At 42.9% G+C, this 19,265-nt stretch overlaps 1 protein-coding gene across 5 annotated transcripts in view; it reads right to left on the bottom strand.

Moving 5' to 3' along the window:
- Nucleotides 1–215: 215 nt before the first annotated feature.
- The window catches only part of exd3 (exonuclease 3'-5' domain containing 3), a 451,102-nt gene continuing 432,052 nt past the window's right edge, over nucleotides 216–19,265 (bottom strand). For all 5 annotated transcript variants that reach the window (XM_087998598.1, XM_087998600.1, XM_087998602.1 and 2 more), the window contains one exon: nucleotides 216–1,073. In XM_087998598.1, coding sequence (XP_087854724.1) covers nucleotides 730–1,073 — 344 coding nt within the window. In that variant the 3' untranslated portion in view covers nucleotides 216–729. The remainder of the gene's footprint in view (nucleotides 1,074–19,265) is intronic.

Raw genomic sequence — 19,265 nt, 5'->3', positions numbered from 1 at the left:
GGCTGGAGGGAAATAGTGGTGGGGAGGAACTTGGTGAGTAGTTCTTGCTGAACTAACAGACCTTCTCTGTCCTGTAAATATTCAATGAAAATATCATGTTCTTTACATCTGTTTAGAATTTTTCTTGAAATATTTAAACTGAAATTTATAGCAATGCAAGTTATGTTATGACAGTTCTATTCTCTTATTTCAGTAGTAACAAACAGCACAGCAGCTTGGCAAATGTCCATTTTATTCATGTAAAATGTGATACAGGAAACCTCATTTAAAAAAAAGACAGAGCTGCCTGAACATTGCTAGCCGAAGACTGAGAGAATTACTTTGAGATCTTGCAGTTTTTGGTTCAAAACACAGTCTCTATGGCCATTGACAATCATTAAAACAATCATGCAGATTAGAATGACATGCAGCAGCTTCAGAACGGATGCTTTCTCACCTGCAATAGCAAAGTGGAGTCAGTGACAGGACAAGAACAGAGTCAGTGGCAAGGCGAAGGGTCAGATGGGGAGAGGTAGTAACTGGTATGTCTCACTAGTCAGTGAAGCAACGATTGAACATAACCTCGGCATGCACTTTCCAGACTGGCGTCGACAGTATGGGCTTAATATAAAAGCTGCAATGCGTGGAGAAATAATGCACCAAAACTAGGCACTGCCTCATTGACAAGGAGCAAGCTGTAATTTGTTCTGCCTAATCTAGGACCAGTATTGACTACCACATCAAGAGCTGTCACAGATTATAAAATGTCTTCTTGTCAGTCACATGGAGCACCTCCTGGAATTGGGATGCTATTCGGTTGAAGTGAGAACCTTCCCAGAACACTTTGCCACATGAAACGCAGCAGTAAAACATGTCAACCTTGTCCAGGATCCCAGGTGGAACGGTCTCCACCTGCAAATCTGCACCACTCGTAAACTTCAGTGTCTTCAAGTCAAGTCGAGACCTATCTGCCCAAAGACAGCGGGGATTGTATGAGCATCTGCCTGCCTGACCCGAGCAGTTGCTAGTGTCTGTCTGTGGAGATACCACAGCTTGGTCCACACTGGAGGAGCTTCTCATTGCAGTTGGAAGATCTGGAAAAGAAAGGGCACACAAAACAAAGGGAAACAATTTGAAGGTGGAGATTCTCAAACATTAGCACTAATCGACACAAGAACCTCACACACACTTCAGTATCTTTCAGTTCAAAGATGGCCTATTAATGACTCAAACTAAACAGATTTTTAATTGTATACGTGCTCCCCTTGGAATGCCGCAGTTACTTTACACATATCTGCACCAGCCTGCATCTGCTATCACCCTGTTCTGTGCTTCAGAAAGAGGACAGTTTCTTTCCTGTGGACCTGGATCCGGTGCAGTTCATGGACTGGGTATTGAGATGACCTCAGTCAGGTCAATGTTTGAGGTACTATGTAAGAAACAATTTGAAATGTCAACTCAAATGTTTCTCTCTCATCAGATGCTGCCATTCCTGAATTTCTTTCGCATTTTCTGTTTTGATTTCAAATCCCCAGCATTTTTCTTCTAACGGAGGCACCAGAACCCTTGGATCAGACAAGCTAGGGTGTCTTTCCTTGATCATTGCTCGGTGACCCCATGTTACAACACTGGGTAAACCCCGCCCCTGCCTCCACCCCCTGCTGATTTAAACCCACAACACAGAAATGAATTAACCCATGCTGAAATCTGTTGACATTCAAGAGGCAAAGAACTATCCCAAAAGTCACTATTAAAGGTAAAAATTAATTTTACTTTTTAAAGTCTAACAGAGAATAATTAACTAATAACTACTTACAACTCATTTATCTAAACCTATCTTTTACCTTCCCCTCTACAATAGTGGTCCGATTAAATATCCCAATTACATTTTACCAAAAAAATAACATTTCAAAACCAGTCAGCTTGCCAAGTATCCTCTGTATTTGCCTCTGTCCTCTTTTCTTCCTGTTAGGGATTCTGTTTCATAGGTCATCGATAGATAAAGGTACCTTTAAGAGAGCAGATATTTCTATAGGCAGTCTCTCTATTGTTGTTGGTGCTTGGCAGTTCTCTTTGCTGCTCTGGCTAACTGTTCCAAAATGTCTCATATTTATACCCCAAAGCATCAGATCTACTCTCTTAAAGGTACATTACTCCTACATCTTCATAACAACAAGGTATCAGCACAAGTACACAGAGTGTTTTCAATAGCTTTCTATTCCAACATTTGGTTCATTAATAACTACAGAGAAAGATTTAGATCTCAAATTAGATTTTTGTAAAACACTATTGGTTACATATTGTCCATGATCCCTGTGTTTGTCTCCTGTTGTTCAAACAGTTTCCTAACCAAGTCAATAAATTGCTTCAGTTTTGAGCCTCACTTTTAGCCAGAATGTTGTTATGAAATACTATTCACACATTCCCTTGTTCACTGCTTAAGCTGCTTCTTCAAGAGATTGATCACATTCATTTGGTATGACCTACCCTTTGCAAAGCCTGTTCCTCACTAATCAGCTGGAAGTTTAATGACGTAGGGCTGTCAAGGCTCTATATTCAAGACTAAGGTAGACAGATTTTTAATCAGTAAGGGAATCAAGGGTTATGGGAATTGTTTCTAATTTAAGAAAGCTATGGAAAGTTATATTTGGAAAGTCTGCAGAGGGTAACCAATGCTGTTTAAAACCTTGAAATGAAAACCGTTTGTCCTGCGTATTTGTCATTCCTTAGTGACATTTGTTGTCCACCTTACTGTTATTTTATTTATTAAAATCACACAACACCAGGTTATAGTCTAACAGGTTTATTTGGAAGCACTAGCTTTTGGAATGCTGCTCCTTCGTCAGATAGCTAGTGGAGCAGGATCATAGGACACAGATTATTCAAGGACGTTATGAACAGTTTATGAATAAAACAATTCAAATCTACTGCGTACCATTCAGAATTGCAGGGAGCGCTAGAAAGGTGGCATCAGACATAAAGGACCATGTTGAGGGCTTATGGTCAAGACTACCCAGATGGTTGGGATAATGGAATTCCATTTGTACTTTTTGCGTTCAGAGATGCACCAAATGAATCAACCAAATGCAGTCCATTTGAATTAGTTTTGGGGCATGAAGTGTGAGGTCCACTAAAATTGATTTAGAAGAAATTGATAAGCCAGGATTCAGAGTCCACATATTTGGACGATGTGTCGAATTTTAGGGAACGATTAAATAGAGCAGGGGAGTTGGCTAGGCAGTATTTAAAAGGACCACAGCATATAATGAAACAAGAAGCAGACAAGAAATCAAACTATCGGAGATAAGGTATGAGTGTTACTTTCAGTGGTAAAGGCAAGATTCAGTGGACCTTATCAAGTCGAAAGCAAGTTGAATGAGGTGAACTATTTGATAAGGACTTCAGACGGAAAGCAATCTCACAGAGTGTGACATGTGAATGTGCTCAATAGGTATTTTGACAGAGAAAGAAAGCCTTTGGAGACACAGTCATTGGTTACAACAGAGTGAAGAACCAATTTCAGAGGATGCGGAATTGAACATTTCTCAAATTAAACTGAACAATGAGGAAGTTGTCAAGCATTGGGACAAACTATTGAGTTACCTTACAAAGGAAAATCGAAACGACCTTAAGGATTATTACTATCGCATGGGGAGATATGTGGAAATAAGCTGAAAGTACAAACTTAATTATGCATGACAATAGATATAGGAGATGCTGTTCCAATTAAGCAACATCCTTATAGGCATAACCCTCTAAGGTTGGCATGGGTTCAAAAGGAAATTGAACACATGCTCCAAGACAACATAATCAAAGTGAATTACAGTGACTGGAGCTAACCCATAGTAATGGTGCCAAAACCAGATGGTACCCAACGATTTTGTGTGGACTATTGCAAATTCAATGCCATTACAAAGACAGATGCATATCCGATTCTGCATTTGGAAGATTGTGTTGAAAAGGTCGGACAAGCAACTTATATTTCAAAGTTCGACTTGCTCAAAGGATACTGGCAAGTAACAGTGCTGCATATCCCTCAATATTCAGGGTTCAGAGGATTTGATGGTCCCTTTTTTTTCTTTACTTGAACATGTTAGCCCTATACTGTCCATATTTTTTCTTGAATATATCCCACTGTTCTGAGACAGATTACTTATCCAGTCCACCGTATCTTGCCTTATTAAGATCAGCTTTCCCCAGAAGAGAACTTTGATTTCAGGATCATTCTTGTTCTTCTCCATAACAATCTTGAATAGAACATAGAACAATACAGCGCAGAACAGGCCCTTCGGCCCTTGATGTTGCACCGACCTGTGAACTATTCTCAGCTCGTCCCATCACCATCCATGTGCTTCTCTAAGGATTGTTTAAATCTCCCTAATGTGGCTGAGTTGACTACATTAGCAGGTAGGGCAATCCACACCCTTACCATTCGCTGCGTAAAGAACCTGCCTCTGACATCTGTCTTAAATCTATCACCCCTCAACTTGCAGCTATGCCCCCTCGTATAAGCTGACGTCATCATCCTAGGAAAAAGACCTTCACTGTCTACCCTATCCAATCCTCTGATCATCTTGTGCGTCTCTATCAAATCCCCTTTTAGCCTTCTTCTTTCCAATGAGAACACACCCAAGTCTCTCAGCCTTTCCTCATAAGACCTTCTCTCCAGACCAGGCAACATCCTGGTAAAACTCCTCTGCACCTTTTCCAATGCTTCCACATCCTTCCTGAAATATGGCAACCAGAACTGTATACAATATTCCAAGTGTGGCCGCACTAGCATTTTGTATAGTTGTAGCATGAAATTGCGGCTCCGGAACTCAATCCCTCTACGAATGAAACCTAACACACCGTATGCTTCTTAACAGCACTATCCGCCTGGGTGACAACTTTCAGGGATCTATGTACATGGATTCCAAGATCTCTCTGCACATCCACACTACCAAGAATCTTTCCATTGACCCAATACTCTGCCTTCCTGTTATTCTTCCCAAAGTGCATCATCTCACATTTAGCTGCATTGAACTCCATAATCTAACAGAGCTATGATTACTGTCTGCAAAATACTCCCCCACTGGTACTTGAACTGCTTGTCCAGCTTCGTTACCTAAAATTAAGACTAGGACTGCCTACTTTCTTTCGGGCCTGCTACTTACTGGCTTAAAAAAATTGTCCTGGATTCATTTTAAGAATTCTGCTTTCTCTAAACCTTTCACTATTAATGGGCTCAGTATGACATACTATGCCCAAAATCACAAGTGGTCTGGACAGAATAAATAGAGTGAAGCTGTTTCTGCTCATAAAACAAACACGAATGAGAGGGCATAGACTGAAAGTGATGTGCAAACAAAACATATGTGATGTAAGAAATACTTTTTAACACAGTGAGTAGTTAGGGTATGAAATACAACGCCTGGAAATATGGTGGAAGCAGGTTCGATTGCGGTATTCGAAAGTATTGGGTGTTTTTTTTGGATAGTAATGGTGTGCAGCGATTTGGGAAGAAAACAGGAGATGAACACTACATAATAGAGACATGCAGGCACAATTGACCAATGGCCTCCTTCTGCATCATCCCATGATTCTGTTCCAGTACTGGTGCCAGTGTTCCATTAAATAGGTTCCCTCTTTCCCACACTTTCTCAGCTGCAAGCTGAGCTTGCTTATCATTATGCCAATTTGCACATTATTCTAGGAATAATCCAGAAATATTAAATCTCAAATTCCTGAGTTTTAATTCACCTCTTGAAAGCCTCCGAAATGGACCTCTTCCTGGTTCCAACATGGATCACAACAATTGGATCTTCCATTCCTTCTCCAATATCTTTTCAATTCATTTTGAGATATATATTCTTGTGACAAGTGGAGAGGCCTGTTTTCCTGTTGCCCACTCCTGCCTTCCTCTTAATGTGACTGTTATCAGCCGAAGGAAAAGAAAATGAACTCAGGTTCCTACGTCAGATCATTGCCCTGGGAAATGTAGAACTCAGAGGAGGGCATGTGTGGCTTTACACTGGTGCTCCTCATGTTAGAATCAATGGACAACATTAATTGGAGTGGAGCCAGAAGAATTACCAACAACTGGCCCAGTACCAGTGAGTAGTTAACAGAGAAAGGCAGGGAAACAAAATAAGCTGCAAAGAGATTAATAGTCTGTGCCTACAGCTATAGGTGTAGTGCTTTCAAGGGTTTCACAAGGAGTGTTCTGTGCTATGCTTGAATGAGGTGCAAGGGCAGAGAGGAAATGTCACAATATATAGCACTGTGAAGTGTCACCATTTAGAAAATCCTTAAACCTTTCAGTGAAAGGAGAAACCCATCCCCTATTTCTGATTCAACAGAGCTCATTACAATTAGTGAATGAGGTATGACTTCTGGAGCAACTCTGTTACAAATGTCAGTCCAAGACTTTGGAGAAATTCCCTGCTCATGTAATATGAGCTAGACTTGAAGGAATGTTCTGTGTGAAAATGACACACCTTTCCTACCAGTGGAAATACCTGTGAAATATTTGCGGTTTTATAAGGTTGTGAGAAGTTGCATTTGACAAGTACAGTCAGTACACAATGTTTCTGCTATGCCGGTTTCCACTCTGAAAAACAGCAGCTCCCCCTAAACACAGTAAAGTCTCCTGTGAAGAACCTGTTAGCCTCAAGTCTCTCAAGATTGCCATTTCATGATGATCTGCAAAACTAAACAAATTATAGCATGGAATTGATGGGCTGAGTGATCTACTTCTGTGCCATAATGACTCTATGGTGAACCCCTTCTCAGTATGAGGGTACATGGCATCCAAGCATAAAACCCATAGGTAGTTAGAGAGGACAGAATATAGGGAACATTAGAGCAAGTTACATGGCTGAGGAATGGAGTGTACCTTTAACATGACTGAGATGAATCTATACAGTATTTCCTCCTACAGTAATGGCTGATTTTCACCAAGCATTGTGAATAGCTGGTGGATTGCAGCCTGCTCAGGAGTGCAGAGATCTGTTTGAACAAGGGTGGAGGAAGCGGAGAACACAGTCAGTGCAGATATTCTCAGCTCTTTCATGTGGTGTTGTGGCTGGTTTCAAGTGATTGCTCAGACTGTGACAGAGCTGAAGGTTCTCACGGTTCTGCTCTATCCCACAGATACACAAGCTCTCAGTGGTTGCAGCTATTACCACAATTTTCAAACTTCCATCTTGTTACCTGACAACTGGAAAATAATGTTTTAGACCAATCATAGAATACAATGACAAATTAGAGATTTGAGACCGAAATAACATTGAAAGATGCCTTCTGGACTATTGAACTTATTGCAATCAAAGACCTTTCCTGTTGCTGGATCTCCCAGGTTCTTGGTCTTTGCTGCTACAGCTTGCCTGCAGGTACTGTCATTCAATTAAGAAAGATCCTCACACAGGTTCAAAGGGAAAAGGAGACCCGTCCCTCTACTGTGTAGTGCCTCATATGGTCAAGCAGGGAAAATGATTAATTGAGTGTTATTGTCTGGGTACTGCCAGTAGCTGCTAGAATCTGCATATCAGAAAATGCCAGAGACAAGAGGAAACAGAAGACAAGGCTGCATTAAGTTTCAACAGATTACAAATACAGGCAGTGTCCAGTACAGCAAATTGTTCAGTAAATGCCTATGCATTTCTGTGTATTTATTGAGGTATTAGAAGCAGAATTCAGAGTGAAGCAGCAAGCCAACATGATCATAATAAAGAAAAGACTGAGCATGGAAGCACAGAGCAATTCAAAGAACAAAGAAAAGTACAGCACAGGATGAGGTGCTTCGGCCCACCAAAACTGCTCTCATACAATGCCTTTCTAAACTAAAAACCTTTTGTCTCTACAGTCTGTTCCTCTCTACTCCCTGCCTATTCATGTATTTGTCAAGACTCCTCTTAAATTCTATGATTGTATCTTCCTCTGGCAGTGCACTCCAGGCACTGTCACCCTCCATGGAATAAACTTGCCTCTCACTTCTTTAAACTTTTCCCTTTTACTCCTGCCCCACCGAACTCATCTCCGCATACCTTGACACCGTCCTGTCCCCCTTAGTCCAAGAACTCCCCACCTACGTTCGGGACACCACCCATGCCCTCCACCTGCTCCATGATTTTCGCTTCCCCGGTCCCCAACGCCTTATTTTCACCATGGACATCCAGTCCCTGTACACCTCCATCCCCCATCACGAAGGACTCAAAGCCCTCTGCTTCTTTCTTTCCTGCCGTACCGACCAGTACCCTTCCACTGACACCCTCCTTCGACTGACTGAACTGGTCCTCACCCTGAACAACTTCTCTTTCCAATCCTCCCACTTCCTCTAAACGAAAGAAGTAGCCATGGGCACCCACATGGGCCCCAGCTATGCCTGCCTCTTCGTAGGATATGTGGAACAGTCCATCTTCTGCAACTACACTGGCCCCACCCCCCACCTTTTCCTCCGCTACATCGATGACTGTATCGGCGCTAACTCGTGCTCCCACGAGGAGGTTGAATAGTTCATCCACTTCACCAACACCTTCCACCCCGACCTCAAATTCACCTGGACAGTCTCAGATTCCTCCCTCCCCTTCCTCGACCTCTCTATTTCTATCTCAGGCGACCGAATCAACACGGACACCTACTACAAACCGACCGACTCCCACAGCTACCTGGACTACACCTCCTCCCACCCTGCCCCCTGTAAAAACGCTATCCCATTCTCCCAATTCCTTCGACTCCGCCGCATCTGCTCCCAGGAGGACCAGTTCCAAAAACGCACAACCCAGATGGCCTCCTTCTTCAAGGACCCCAATTTCCCCCCCGACGTGGTCGACGATGCCCTCCACCGCATCTCTTCCACTTCCCGCACCTCCGCCCTTGAGCCCCGCCCCTCCAACCGCCACCAGGACAGAACCCCACTGGTCCTCACCTACCACCCCACCAATCTCCACGTACAGCGCATCATCCGCCGTCATTTCCGCCACCTCCAAACGGACCCCACCACCAAGGATATATTTCCCTCCCCTCTCCTATCAGCATTCCGTAAAGACCACTCCCTCCGTGACTCCCTCGTCAGATCCACACCCCCCACCAACCCAACCTCCACTCCCGGCACCTTCCCCTGCAACCGCAGGAGGTGCAAGATTTGCGCCCACACCTCCCCCCTCACCTCCCTCCAAGGCCCCAAAGGAAACTTCCATATCCGCCACAGATTCACCTGCACCTCCACACACATCATCTATTGCATCCTCTGCACCCGATGTGGCCTCCTCTATATTGGGGAGACAGGCCGGCTACTTGCGGAGCGTTTCAGAGAACACCTCTGGGACACCCGGACCAACCAACCCAACCACCCTGTGGCTCAACACTTCAACTCCCCCTCCCACTCCATCAAGGATATGCAGGTCTTTGGACCAGACCACAGCAACACGACGGTTGGAGGAAGAGCGCCTCATCTTCCGCCTAGGAACCCTCCAACCACAAGGGATGAACTCGGATTTCACCAGTTTCCTCATTTCCCCTCCCCCCCACCTTGTCTCAGTCAAATCCATCGAATTCAGCACCGCCTTCCTAACCTGCAATCTTCTTCCTGACCTCTCCGCCCCCACCCCAGTCTGACCTATCACCCTCACCTTGACCTCTTTCCACCTATCACATTTCCGACGCCCCTCCCCCAAGTCCCTCCTTCCTACCTTTTATCTTAGCCTGCTGGACAAACTTTCCTCATTCCTGAAGAAGGGCTTATGCCCGAAACGTCGATTCTCCTGTTCCCTGGATGCTGCCTGACCTGCTGCGCTTCTCCAGCAACACATTTTCAGCTCTGATCTCCAGCATCTGCAGTCCTCACTTTCTCCCTTTTACATGTTCCCTAGTAATTGACATTTTTACCCTGGGAAAAAGACTCTGACTATCTATTCTACCAATGCCTCTGATAATTCTGTAAACTTATAGTTAATACCCTTAAAACCTTTTCTGCACCATTTCCAAAGTCTCCACATCCTTCTGGTAGTGTGGCAACCAGAACTATACACAATATTCCAAATGTAGACTAACTTCTACACAGCTGCAACATGACTTGCCAATTTTTATACTCTATGCCCCAACTGCTATATGCCTTCTTGACCATCTTATCCATTTGTGTTGCCACTTTCAAGGAACTGTCGATATGGACATCTATATCCCAATGTATGTTGATGCTACTCAGGGTCCTGCCATTTACTGCATACTTCCCTCCAGCATGAGATCTTTCAAAATGCATCACCGCACATTTGTCCGGATTAAACTCCATCTGCCACTTCTCTGCCCAAGTCTCCAGCCTATCTACATCCTGCTGTATCCTCTGGCAATCCTCCTCACTATCCGCACCTCCCACTTTGTGTCATCCACAAACTTACTAATCAGGATACCTACATTCTCCTCCCAATCATTTATATGTATTACAAGCAACGGGGATCTCAGCACTGATCACTGTGGAACACCAGTGGTCACAGAACCCCCCCCCCCCCAGTCCGAAAAACAACCTTCCAACACAATTCTCTGTCCCTACCGCAAAGCCAATGTTGTATCCAATTGGCAAGCTCACCCTGAATCCCATATGATCTAATTAGTCTACCACATGGAACCTTGTCAAAAGCTTGATTAAAGTCCAAGTAAATAATGTCTATTGCTTTTCCCTCATCAATCATCTTTGCCATTTCCTCAAAAAAGCTTAATCAAGATTGTGAGATATGGCCTTCCTATACAAAGCCATGCTATCTAGTGTTAATATTTTCATATTTTCCAAATGAATTACAGAATCCCTGCAGTGCAAATAGAGGCCATTTGGCCCATTAAGTATCACTGACCCTCTGAAGAGTGTTCTTTAGCATGGACTTTGGAGGAAACCCACTTTGACACAGGAAGATGCAAACTCTGCACAGATAGTCACCCAGTGATGGAATTGAACACCAGCCCCTGGGCCTGTGAGGCAGCAGTGCTGACCAAAATGGGATTAAATCCTGACCCTAAGAATCTTCTCCAATAACTTCCCTACCACTGATGTAAGTCTCATTGGCCTATAATTTACCACATTATCTCTGCTCGACCCTTCGAAACAAAGGAGCAATGTTGGCTATTCTGTCCTCTTGAACTTCTATGGTTAAAGAGGATACAAAAATTTCATACAAGCGCTATGCCATGGTGGTTGAACACTCCTGCTAATTAAAACAAGACACCCAGAAAAGCTCACCTCACCTCATTATCTGCTAAATGTGTGAGTGAATCAAAGAAAACTCCTAATTTCCACTATTTAAAGAAAAATAACAATTTATTTTCCTAACTCTAATAACGAACACTAAACAAAATTATTAACAAACCAAACACTCTTTCCCCTAACTAATCACGATCCTTTAACTGAACATAATGCCATTAATATGCTGTTCCAATAACACAATTATTAAACATTACATTAACTTAATCTCAAATCCACACACAGTCTCTTATGTTGTCTTCCTTCTTGTTTTCTGATTCTGCTGTCTTCTCTCTGGGTCATCTTTCTTTTTACTGCGAGTGTTTCTTTCTTACAGGAAACAGTACCTTTTGATAAATAGTGCCTTCTGAAATTTCTTTGAGAGCAATAGCCTTTGCTCTTCGGCTCTCCTGCACTTGCTCTGATCAATTTTCAAACTGCCTGTGTTTTTTACACCCCCAACATTGTTCCCTCTGATTGGTCTGATGTTGGCAATACAGTAAATTCAAACTCAATTGGGGTTTAGTATCCTGGGCATCATTTAAATTAATTGGTTAAATTTGAATTATTGTCAAAACAGCAAACAAAACACAGATATCCATTTAACAGTCATTTTCAATGTGTATCTAGTTTAGAATAGCCTGTCTCTTAGCTGTTCTATTCTGGCTGCTTGGCTGTACTTTAAATTTACTTTAAAATTCAAAAAACACTTTTTATCTTAGAGTGAGCATATATTCTTATGACTTCATAATACAAAGCCCCAGCAATTTCCTCACCAGCTTCCCTCAGGATTCTGGAATAGATCCCATCAGGTCCTGGTGACTTGTCTACATTAATGTTTTTCAAAACACCCAATACCTCTTCCTTTTCTTTTAACACTGATATGCCCTGGAACATCAATGTACCCCTCTGGAGACTCGTATTCACCATACCCTTCTCATTTGTGAATACCGATGCAAGTATTCATTAAGGACATCACTAACCTCCTCTAGCTCCACAGCTAAATTCACTCCTTTGTATTTGATTTGCTCCTTATATTTGTATAAGATGTCCTGGGAATTTTTCTTAATCCTGTTTGTCAAAGACATTTCATGGCTCTTGTTGACCCTCCTAATTTCTTCTTTGAACTCTTTCCTGCTTTCTTTATATTTTTCAGTTTCCGAACCCTTATGTATGCTTTTTTTTTGACTAAACTCTCAACTTCACTCGTCATCCAAGGTTTCCGGGTCTTGCTATCCTTATCTCTTATTTTCACAGGAACATGTGATCCTGAGAACTCTAATCAACATGGCGGATGGGGGTAGGGAGGGCATGGTGATGGCAGACGGTGTTGGGGGCAGGGTGGGAGTGAATGGGGTTGGGGGGGGGGGCAAGGTGGGGGCAGACGGGGTTGGGGGCAGGCAGGGGGGCGAGGTGGGGCGGATGGGGTTGGGGGCGGGTGGGGGTCGGGGACCCATCCGCGGTGTGCTGCTGCCTTGTCTCCTGAATAGGAGCAGGCTGCATAGAAAACTCCGAGCCCCAGAGGAAATCAATTAACCGAATAATCAATTATCCAAACGAAATAATGCCCGCCCATCTCGTTCGGATAATCGAGGTTCCTCTGTATTTCAGAAAATCATCCTGGACACATCAAATAAATCCCCCACGTCCAAGCCCCTGGTGCTAAGTGAGTCCCAGCCAATACATGGGAAGTTAAAATCAGTCACTTCAACAGCCCTGTTGTTTTTATATTTTTCCATAATCTGTCCCTCTATCACCTGCTGGCTGTTCAGTGGCCTGTAGTACAATTGCATCAAAGTGATTACACCCTTCCTATTCCTGACCTTTAACCATATGGCTTGCTGGATGATAGCTCCAAGGTGTCATCCCTCAGTACAGCTGTGATATTATCCTTATCCCTTTCACATCCCTCGCTATCTCACCTAAAACATCCAAATCCCAAAACATTAAGCTCCCACTCTCGTTCCACTCCCAACCAAATCTCTGTCATCGCTACAACATCATAGTTATATATATGAATTCAAGCACTAAGTTCATCTACCTTACCTGTCATACACCATGCATTAAAACAAATAAACTGCAGACTGCCAGCCTTTCCATGTTTAGTAATGTGACCCCGTCTGTTCTTCCTCTTCGTTCAACTGGCCTTAGTGTCTGACTCCTGCTCAGTTATTTTACTTGCTGACCTAATGCACTGATTCCATTCCCACCACCCCACCCCGTAACCCACTACACTAGTCTGTACCCTCCTAAGTACAGTAGCAACCTCCCTGCCAGGATATTGGTCCCCCTCAGGTTTAGGTGCAACCAATCCTTCTTGTCCAGGCCCCGCCTACCTTTTGCTCTTTGTTAACAAACTGATTCCACACCTTGATTTTCACAGACATGATAATTTCTTGTTACTGTACCCAATCCCATCTCCTATTAAGACTGAGCACCATCTCTCTCCTATTAATACTGTGCCCAATCTCATCCCCTATTAATACTGTGCCCAATCTCATCCCCTATTAATACTGTGCCCAATCTCATCTCCTATTAATACTGTGCCCAATCTCATCCCCTATTAATACTGTGCCCAATCTCATCCCCTATTAATACTGTGCCCAATCTCATCCCCTATTAATACTGTGCCCAGTCTCATCCCCTATTAATACTGTGCCCAATCTCATCCCCTATTAATACTGTGCCCAATCTCATCTCCTATTAATACTGTGCCCAATCTCATCTCCTATTAATACTGTGCCAATCTCATCCCCTATTAATACTGTGCCCAATCTCATCCCCTATTAATACTGTGCCCAATCTCATCTCCTATTAATACTGTGCCCAATCTCATCCCCTATTAATACTGTGCCCAATCTCATCCCCTATTAATACTGTGCCCAGTCTCATCCCCTATTAATACTGTGCCCAATCTCATCCCCTATTAATACCGTGCCCAATCTCATCCCCTATTAATACTGGGCCCAATCTCACCCCCTATTAATACTGGGCCCAATCTCATCTCCTATTAATATTGGGCCCAATCTCATCCCCTATTAATACTGTGCCCAATCTCATCCCCTATTAATACTGTGCCCAATCTCATCTCCTATTAATACTGTGCCCAATCTCATCCCCTATTAATACTGTGCCCAATCTCATACCCTATTAATACTGTGCCCAGTCTCATCCCCTATTAATACCGTGCCCAATCTCATCCCCTATTAATACCGTGCCCAATCTCATCCCCTATTAATACTGGGCCCAATCTCACCCCCTATTAATACTGGGCCCAATCTCATCTCCTATTAATACTGTGCCCAATCTCATCTCCTATTAATACTGTGCCCAGTCTCATCCCCTATTAATACTGTGCCCAATCTCATCCCCTATTAATACTGTGCCCAATCTCATCTCCTATTAATACTGTGCCCAATCTCATCCCCTATTAATACTGTGCCCAATCTCATCCCCTATTAATACTGTGCCCAATCTCATCCCCTATTAATACTGTGCCCAGTCTCATCCCCTATTAATACCGTGCCCAATCTCATCCCCTATTAATACCGTGCCCAATCTCATCCCCTATTAATACTGGGCCCAATCTCACCCCCTATTAATACTGTGCCCAATCTCATCCCCTATTAATACTGTGCCCAGTCTCATCCCCTATTAATACTGTGCCCAATCTCATCTCCTATTAATACTGTGCCCAATCTCATCTCCTATTAATACTGTGCCCAATCTCATCCCCTATTAATACTGTGCCCAATCTCATCCCCTATTAATACTGTGCCCAATCTCATCCCCTATTAATACCGTGCCCAATCTCATCCCCTATTAATACTGGGCCCAATCTCACCCCCTATTAATACTGGGCCCAATCTCATCTCCTATTAATACTGGGCCCAATCTCACCCCCTATTAATACTGTGCCCAATCTCATCTCATCTGTTAATATTGGTCCCAATCTCATCTCCTATTAATACTGGGCCCAATCTCATCTCATCTGTTAATATTGGTCCCAATCTCATCTCCTATTAATACTGGGCCCAATCTCATCCCCTATTAATACTGAGTCCAATTCACACCCCTATTAATACTGAGTCCAATTCACACCCCTACTAATACACCCCCTGATCTCATCCCCTATTCATACTCTACTTAATCTCATACTCTTAATTCTGTACCCAATGTCAACCTCCATTAATACCATACTTGCTCTCACCCCATAAAACTGTACCTGATCTCACCCCCTATTTATACTATATATTATCTCATCCACTATTCATGCTGTCCTTGCTCTCCTTCTCTAATACTGTATCTGATTTCATCACCCATTCATACTGTACCAGTCCCATCCTCTTAATACTGTAATGGGACTTTAACTTTCCTAACATGGATTGGGACTGCCATAGAGTTAAGGGTTTGGGTGGAGATGGGATGGCACCCAGTTTTAATAGGGAATGGGATGGGGCCCAGTATTATTAGGGGATGGAATGGGGCCCAGTATTATTAGGGGTTGGAATGGGGCCCAGCATTAATAGGGGATGGGATGGCGCCCAGTATTAATAGGGAATAGGATGGGGCCAGTATTAATAGGAGATGGGATGGGGCCCAGTATTAAATAGTGATGGGATGGGGCCCAGTATTAATAGGGGATGGGATGGGATGGAGCCCAGTGTTAATAGGGGATGGGATTGTGTCCCGTATTAATGGGTGAAGAGATTGGGCCCCGAACTGAAGGGAATGTGTTCAGAAAGCATTTCTCATGCAGTATATAAATGGTTCTATTAGAAAAGGAGCAAAACATGACCTTCTTTTGGGAAATAAGGTAGGGCAAGCAACAGATGTGTTAGTGGAGGAGCACTTTGGGACAGTAATCATAATTCAATTAGTTTTGAAATAGCTATGGAAAAGAATAGGTCTGATCCACAAATTGATTTTCAAAGTTGGGGCAAGGCTAAATTTGGATGGTTTTAGACAGGAGCTTTCAAACATTGATTGGGGGAGGCTCCAAATAAAGGGATGTCTGGTAAGTGGAAGCTTTCAAAAGTGAGTTAATGAGGGCTCAGGGATATGATGTTCCTGTTAGAGTAAAGGGTTATGCTGACAGGAGTAGGGAACCTGGATGACTAAAGTTACTGAGGTCCTGGTCAAGGAAAAGGAGGAGGCATATAAATGTATCGGCAGCTGGGATCAATGGAATTCTTTGAGAAGTATAGAGGATGTCGGAGTACACTTAAGAGAGAAATCAGGACAGCAGATAAGGTGAAGGAGAATCCAAAGGAATTCTGCAAGTACATTAAGGGCAAAAGAGTAACTGGAGAGGGAATAGGACCTCTTAAAGACTAACAAGGTCAGCTATGTATCAGCCACAAGAGATACGTGATATCCTAAATGAATATTTCTCATCACTATTTACTGTTGAGAAAGGCATGGTGCAAGGGATTCTGGGGAAATAAATAGTGATGTCTTAAAGAGAATCCACATTACAGAAGAGGAGGTGCTGCAAGTCTTAAAATGCATTAAGGGACCTGATGAAGTTTATCCCAGGACTTTATGGGAGGCTAGGGAGAAAATTGCAGGACCCCTAGGGGAGATATTTGTATCACTGACAGCCACGGGTGAAGTGCCCAAAGATTGGAGGGTGGCTAATGTTGTACCATTATTTAAGAAAGGCTGCAGGGAAATGCCTGGGAACTACAGACTGGCGAGTCTAACATCTGGAGTGGGTAAGTTGTTAGAGGGGATTCTGAGACACAGGATGTACATGCATTTGGAGAGGCAAGGACTCATTTTGGATAGTGAGCATGGTTTTGTGCATGGGAAATCAAGTCTCACAAATTTCTTTGAGTTTTTTGAAGGGGTGACCAAGAAAGTAGACAACGGGTAGTACAGTAGATGTTTCAAACGGGAGACTAGCGACCAGCAACGTGCCACAGAGATCGGTGCTACGTCCACTTTTATTCATCACTTATATACAGTCTGGTATAACGCAATTGTTCCATTCTTGTGCAATCCCATGTTATAAGAAAATCACGCAATAGCAGCACCATTTAAACCAATGGGACTAGAATCGCTTTACAGCCAATACAGGTAAGAAAGATTTGCCTTATATAAATCATGGTCTATATTCTTCAATCATGTTATAGCCAATTCACACGCGTTATAGCACGCGTTATAGCAGAATTGCCTGTAAATGATTTGGAGCAGAATTTAGGAGGTATGGTTAGTAAATTTGCAAATTACACCAAGATTATGGTGTGGTGGCCAGTGAGGAAGGTTATCTAAAATTACAAAGAGAACTTGATCAAAAATTGAGTCAATGAGGAATGACAGATGGAGTTTAATTTGGATAAATGTGAAGCATTGCATTTTGGGAAAACAAACATGGGCATGACTTATATAATTAATGGTTGGGCCCTGGGTAGTGATGTATAACAGAGAAACTTAGGGGTTCCGGTGATCATTCTTTGAAATTTGGGAATACAGCGAGATCTTTATCAACTGGGCCAGTGGGCTGAGGAATGGCAGATGGTGTTTAATTTAGTTAATGCAAGGTTTTGGTAGGTCAAATCAGGGCAGAACTTACACAGTCAATGGTATGGTCCTGCAGAGTATTCTAGAATAAAGAGATCTAGCTCCTTGAAAGTAGTCACAGGTAGACGCGGTGGTGAAGAAGGATTTCAGCATGCTTGCTTTCATTGGTCAGAGCACTGAGTGTAGGAGTTGAAAAAGGCCACATTTGGAGTACTGTGTGCAGTTCTCATCAGCCTACTACAGAAAATATATTATTAAACTTGAAATAGTGCAGAAAAGATTTACTAGGATGCTACATGGGCTGGAAGGTTTGAGTTATAAGGAGAAGCTAGATAAGATGGAACTTTGTTTCCCTGGAGTGTAAAGACTGAGGGATAACGTTATAGAGGTTGATAAAATCTATATAAGATAGCTGACAGCTTTTTCCCATGGTATGGGAGTCTAAAACTAGAGGGCATAAGTTTAAGTGAAAGGGTAAGATACAAAATGATCCATGCGGGCAATTGTTTTCCACACAAACAGCAGTGGCCCCAAAACAGATCCTTGCGGCACACCACTGGTAACTGAGCTCCAGGATGAACATTTACCATCAACCACCATCCTCTGTCTTCTTTCAGTTAGACAATGTCTGATCCAAACCACAAAATCACCTTCAATCCTGAAACTCTGTATTTTGTGCAATAGTCCACTGTGTGGAACCTTATCAAATGCCTTACTGAAGTCCATATACACCACATCAACTGCTTTACCTTCATCCATCTGTTTTGTCACCTTCTTGAAGAACTCAATAAGGTTAGTTAGGCACGACATATCCTTCACAAAACAGTGCTGACTATCCCTAATCAAGTTATTCCTTTCCAGATGATTACAAATTCTATCTCTTATAATCTTTTCCAACACCTTACCCACAACTGAAGTAAGGCTCACTGGTCTATAATTACCAGGGATTGTCCCGACTCCCCTTCTTAAACAAGGGTACAACATTTGCTATCCTCCAATCTTCTGGCACTACTCCTGTCGACAATGATGACATAAAAATCAAAGCCAAAGGCTCTACAATCTCCTCCCTGGCTTCCCAGAGAATCTGAGGATAAATCTCATCTGGCCCAAGGGTCTTACCTATTTACAGATCTTCCAAAATTGCTAAACCCTCCTCCTTGTCAACCTAATCCCATCCAATCTAGTAGCCTGTATCTCCATATTCTCACGAACATTGCCCTTTCCCAATATGAATACTGATGAAAAGTATTTATTAAGCGCTTCCCCTATGTCCTTAGATTCCACACACAACTTCCCACTACTGTCTTTGATCGGCCCTAATCCATTGTAAAAACTTTTCACTGTACTCCATTACTTCTGTACAGGAATGCATGTGACAATAAAGGATATTGTATTCTACTCTGGACCCAATCTCATCCTTCATGCTCTCCTTCTCTAATTCTGTATCTGACCCCATCCTCTATTAATACTGTACCTAATCTCATCACCGAAATCTATGCAGATTTCCTGCTCTAATAGTGTACTGGATCACATCCCTTGTTAATATTCTTCCTGA

The sequence above is a fragment of the Chiloscyllium plagiosum genome, unplaced genomic scaffold (genome assembly GCF_037043375.1).
Source record: "Chiloscyllium plagiosum isolate Xiang-an unplaced genomic scaffold, Cpla_swu_hap1 HiC_scaffold_21, whole genome shotgun sequence".
NCBI classification, from domain to species: Eukaryota; Metazoa; Chordata; class Chondrichthyes; order Orectolobiformes; family Hemiscylliidae; genus Chiloscyllium; species Chiloscyllium plagiosum.
This window is presented reverse-complemented; position numbering and strand designations above follow the sequence as displayed.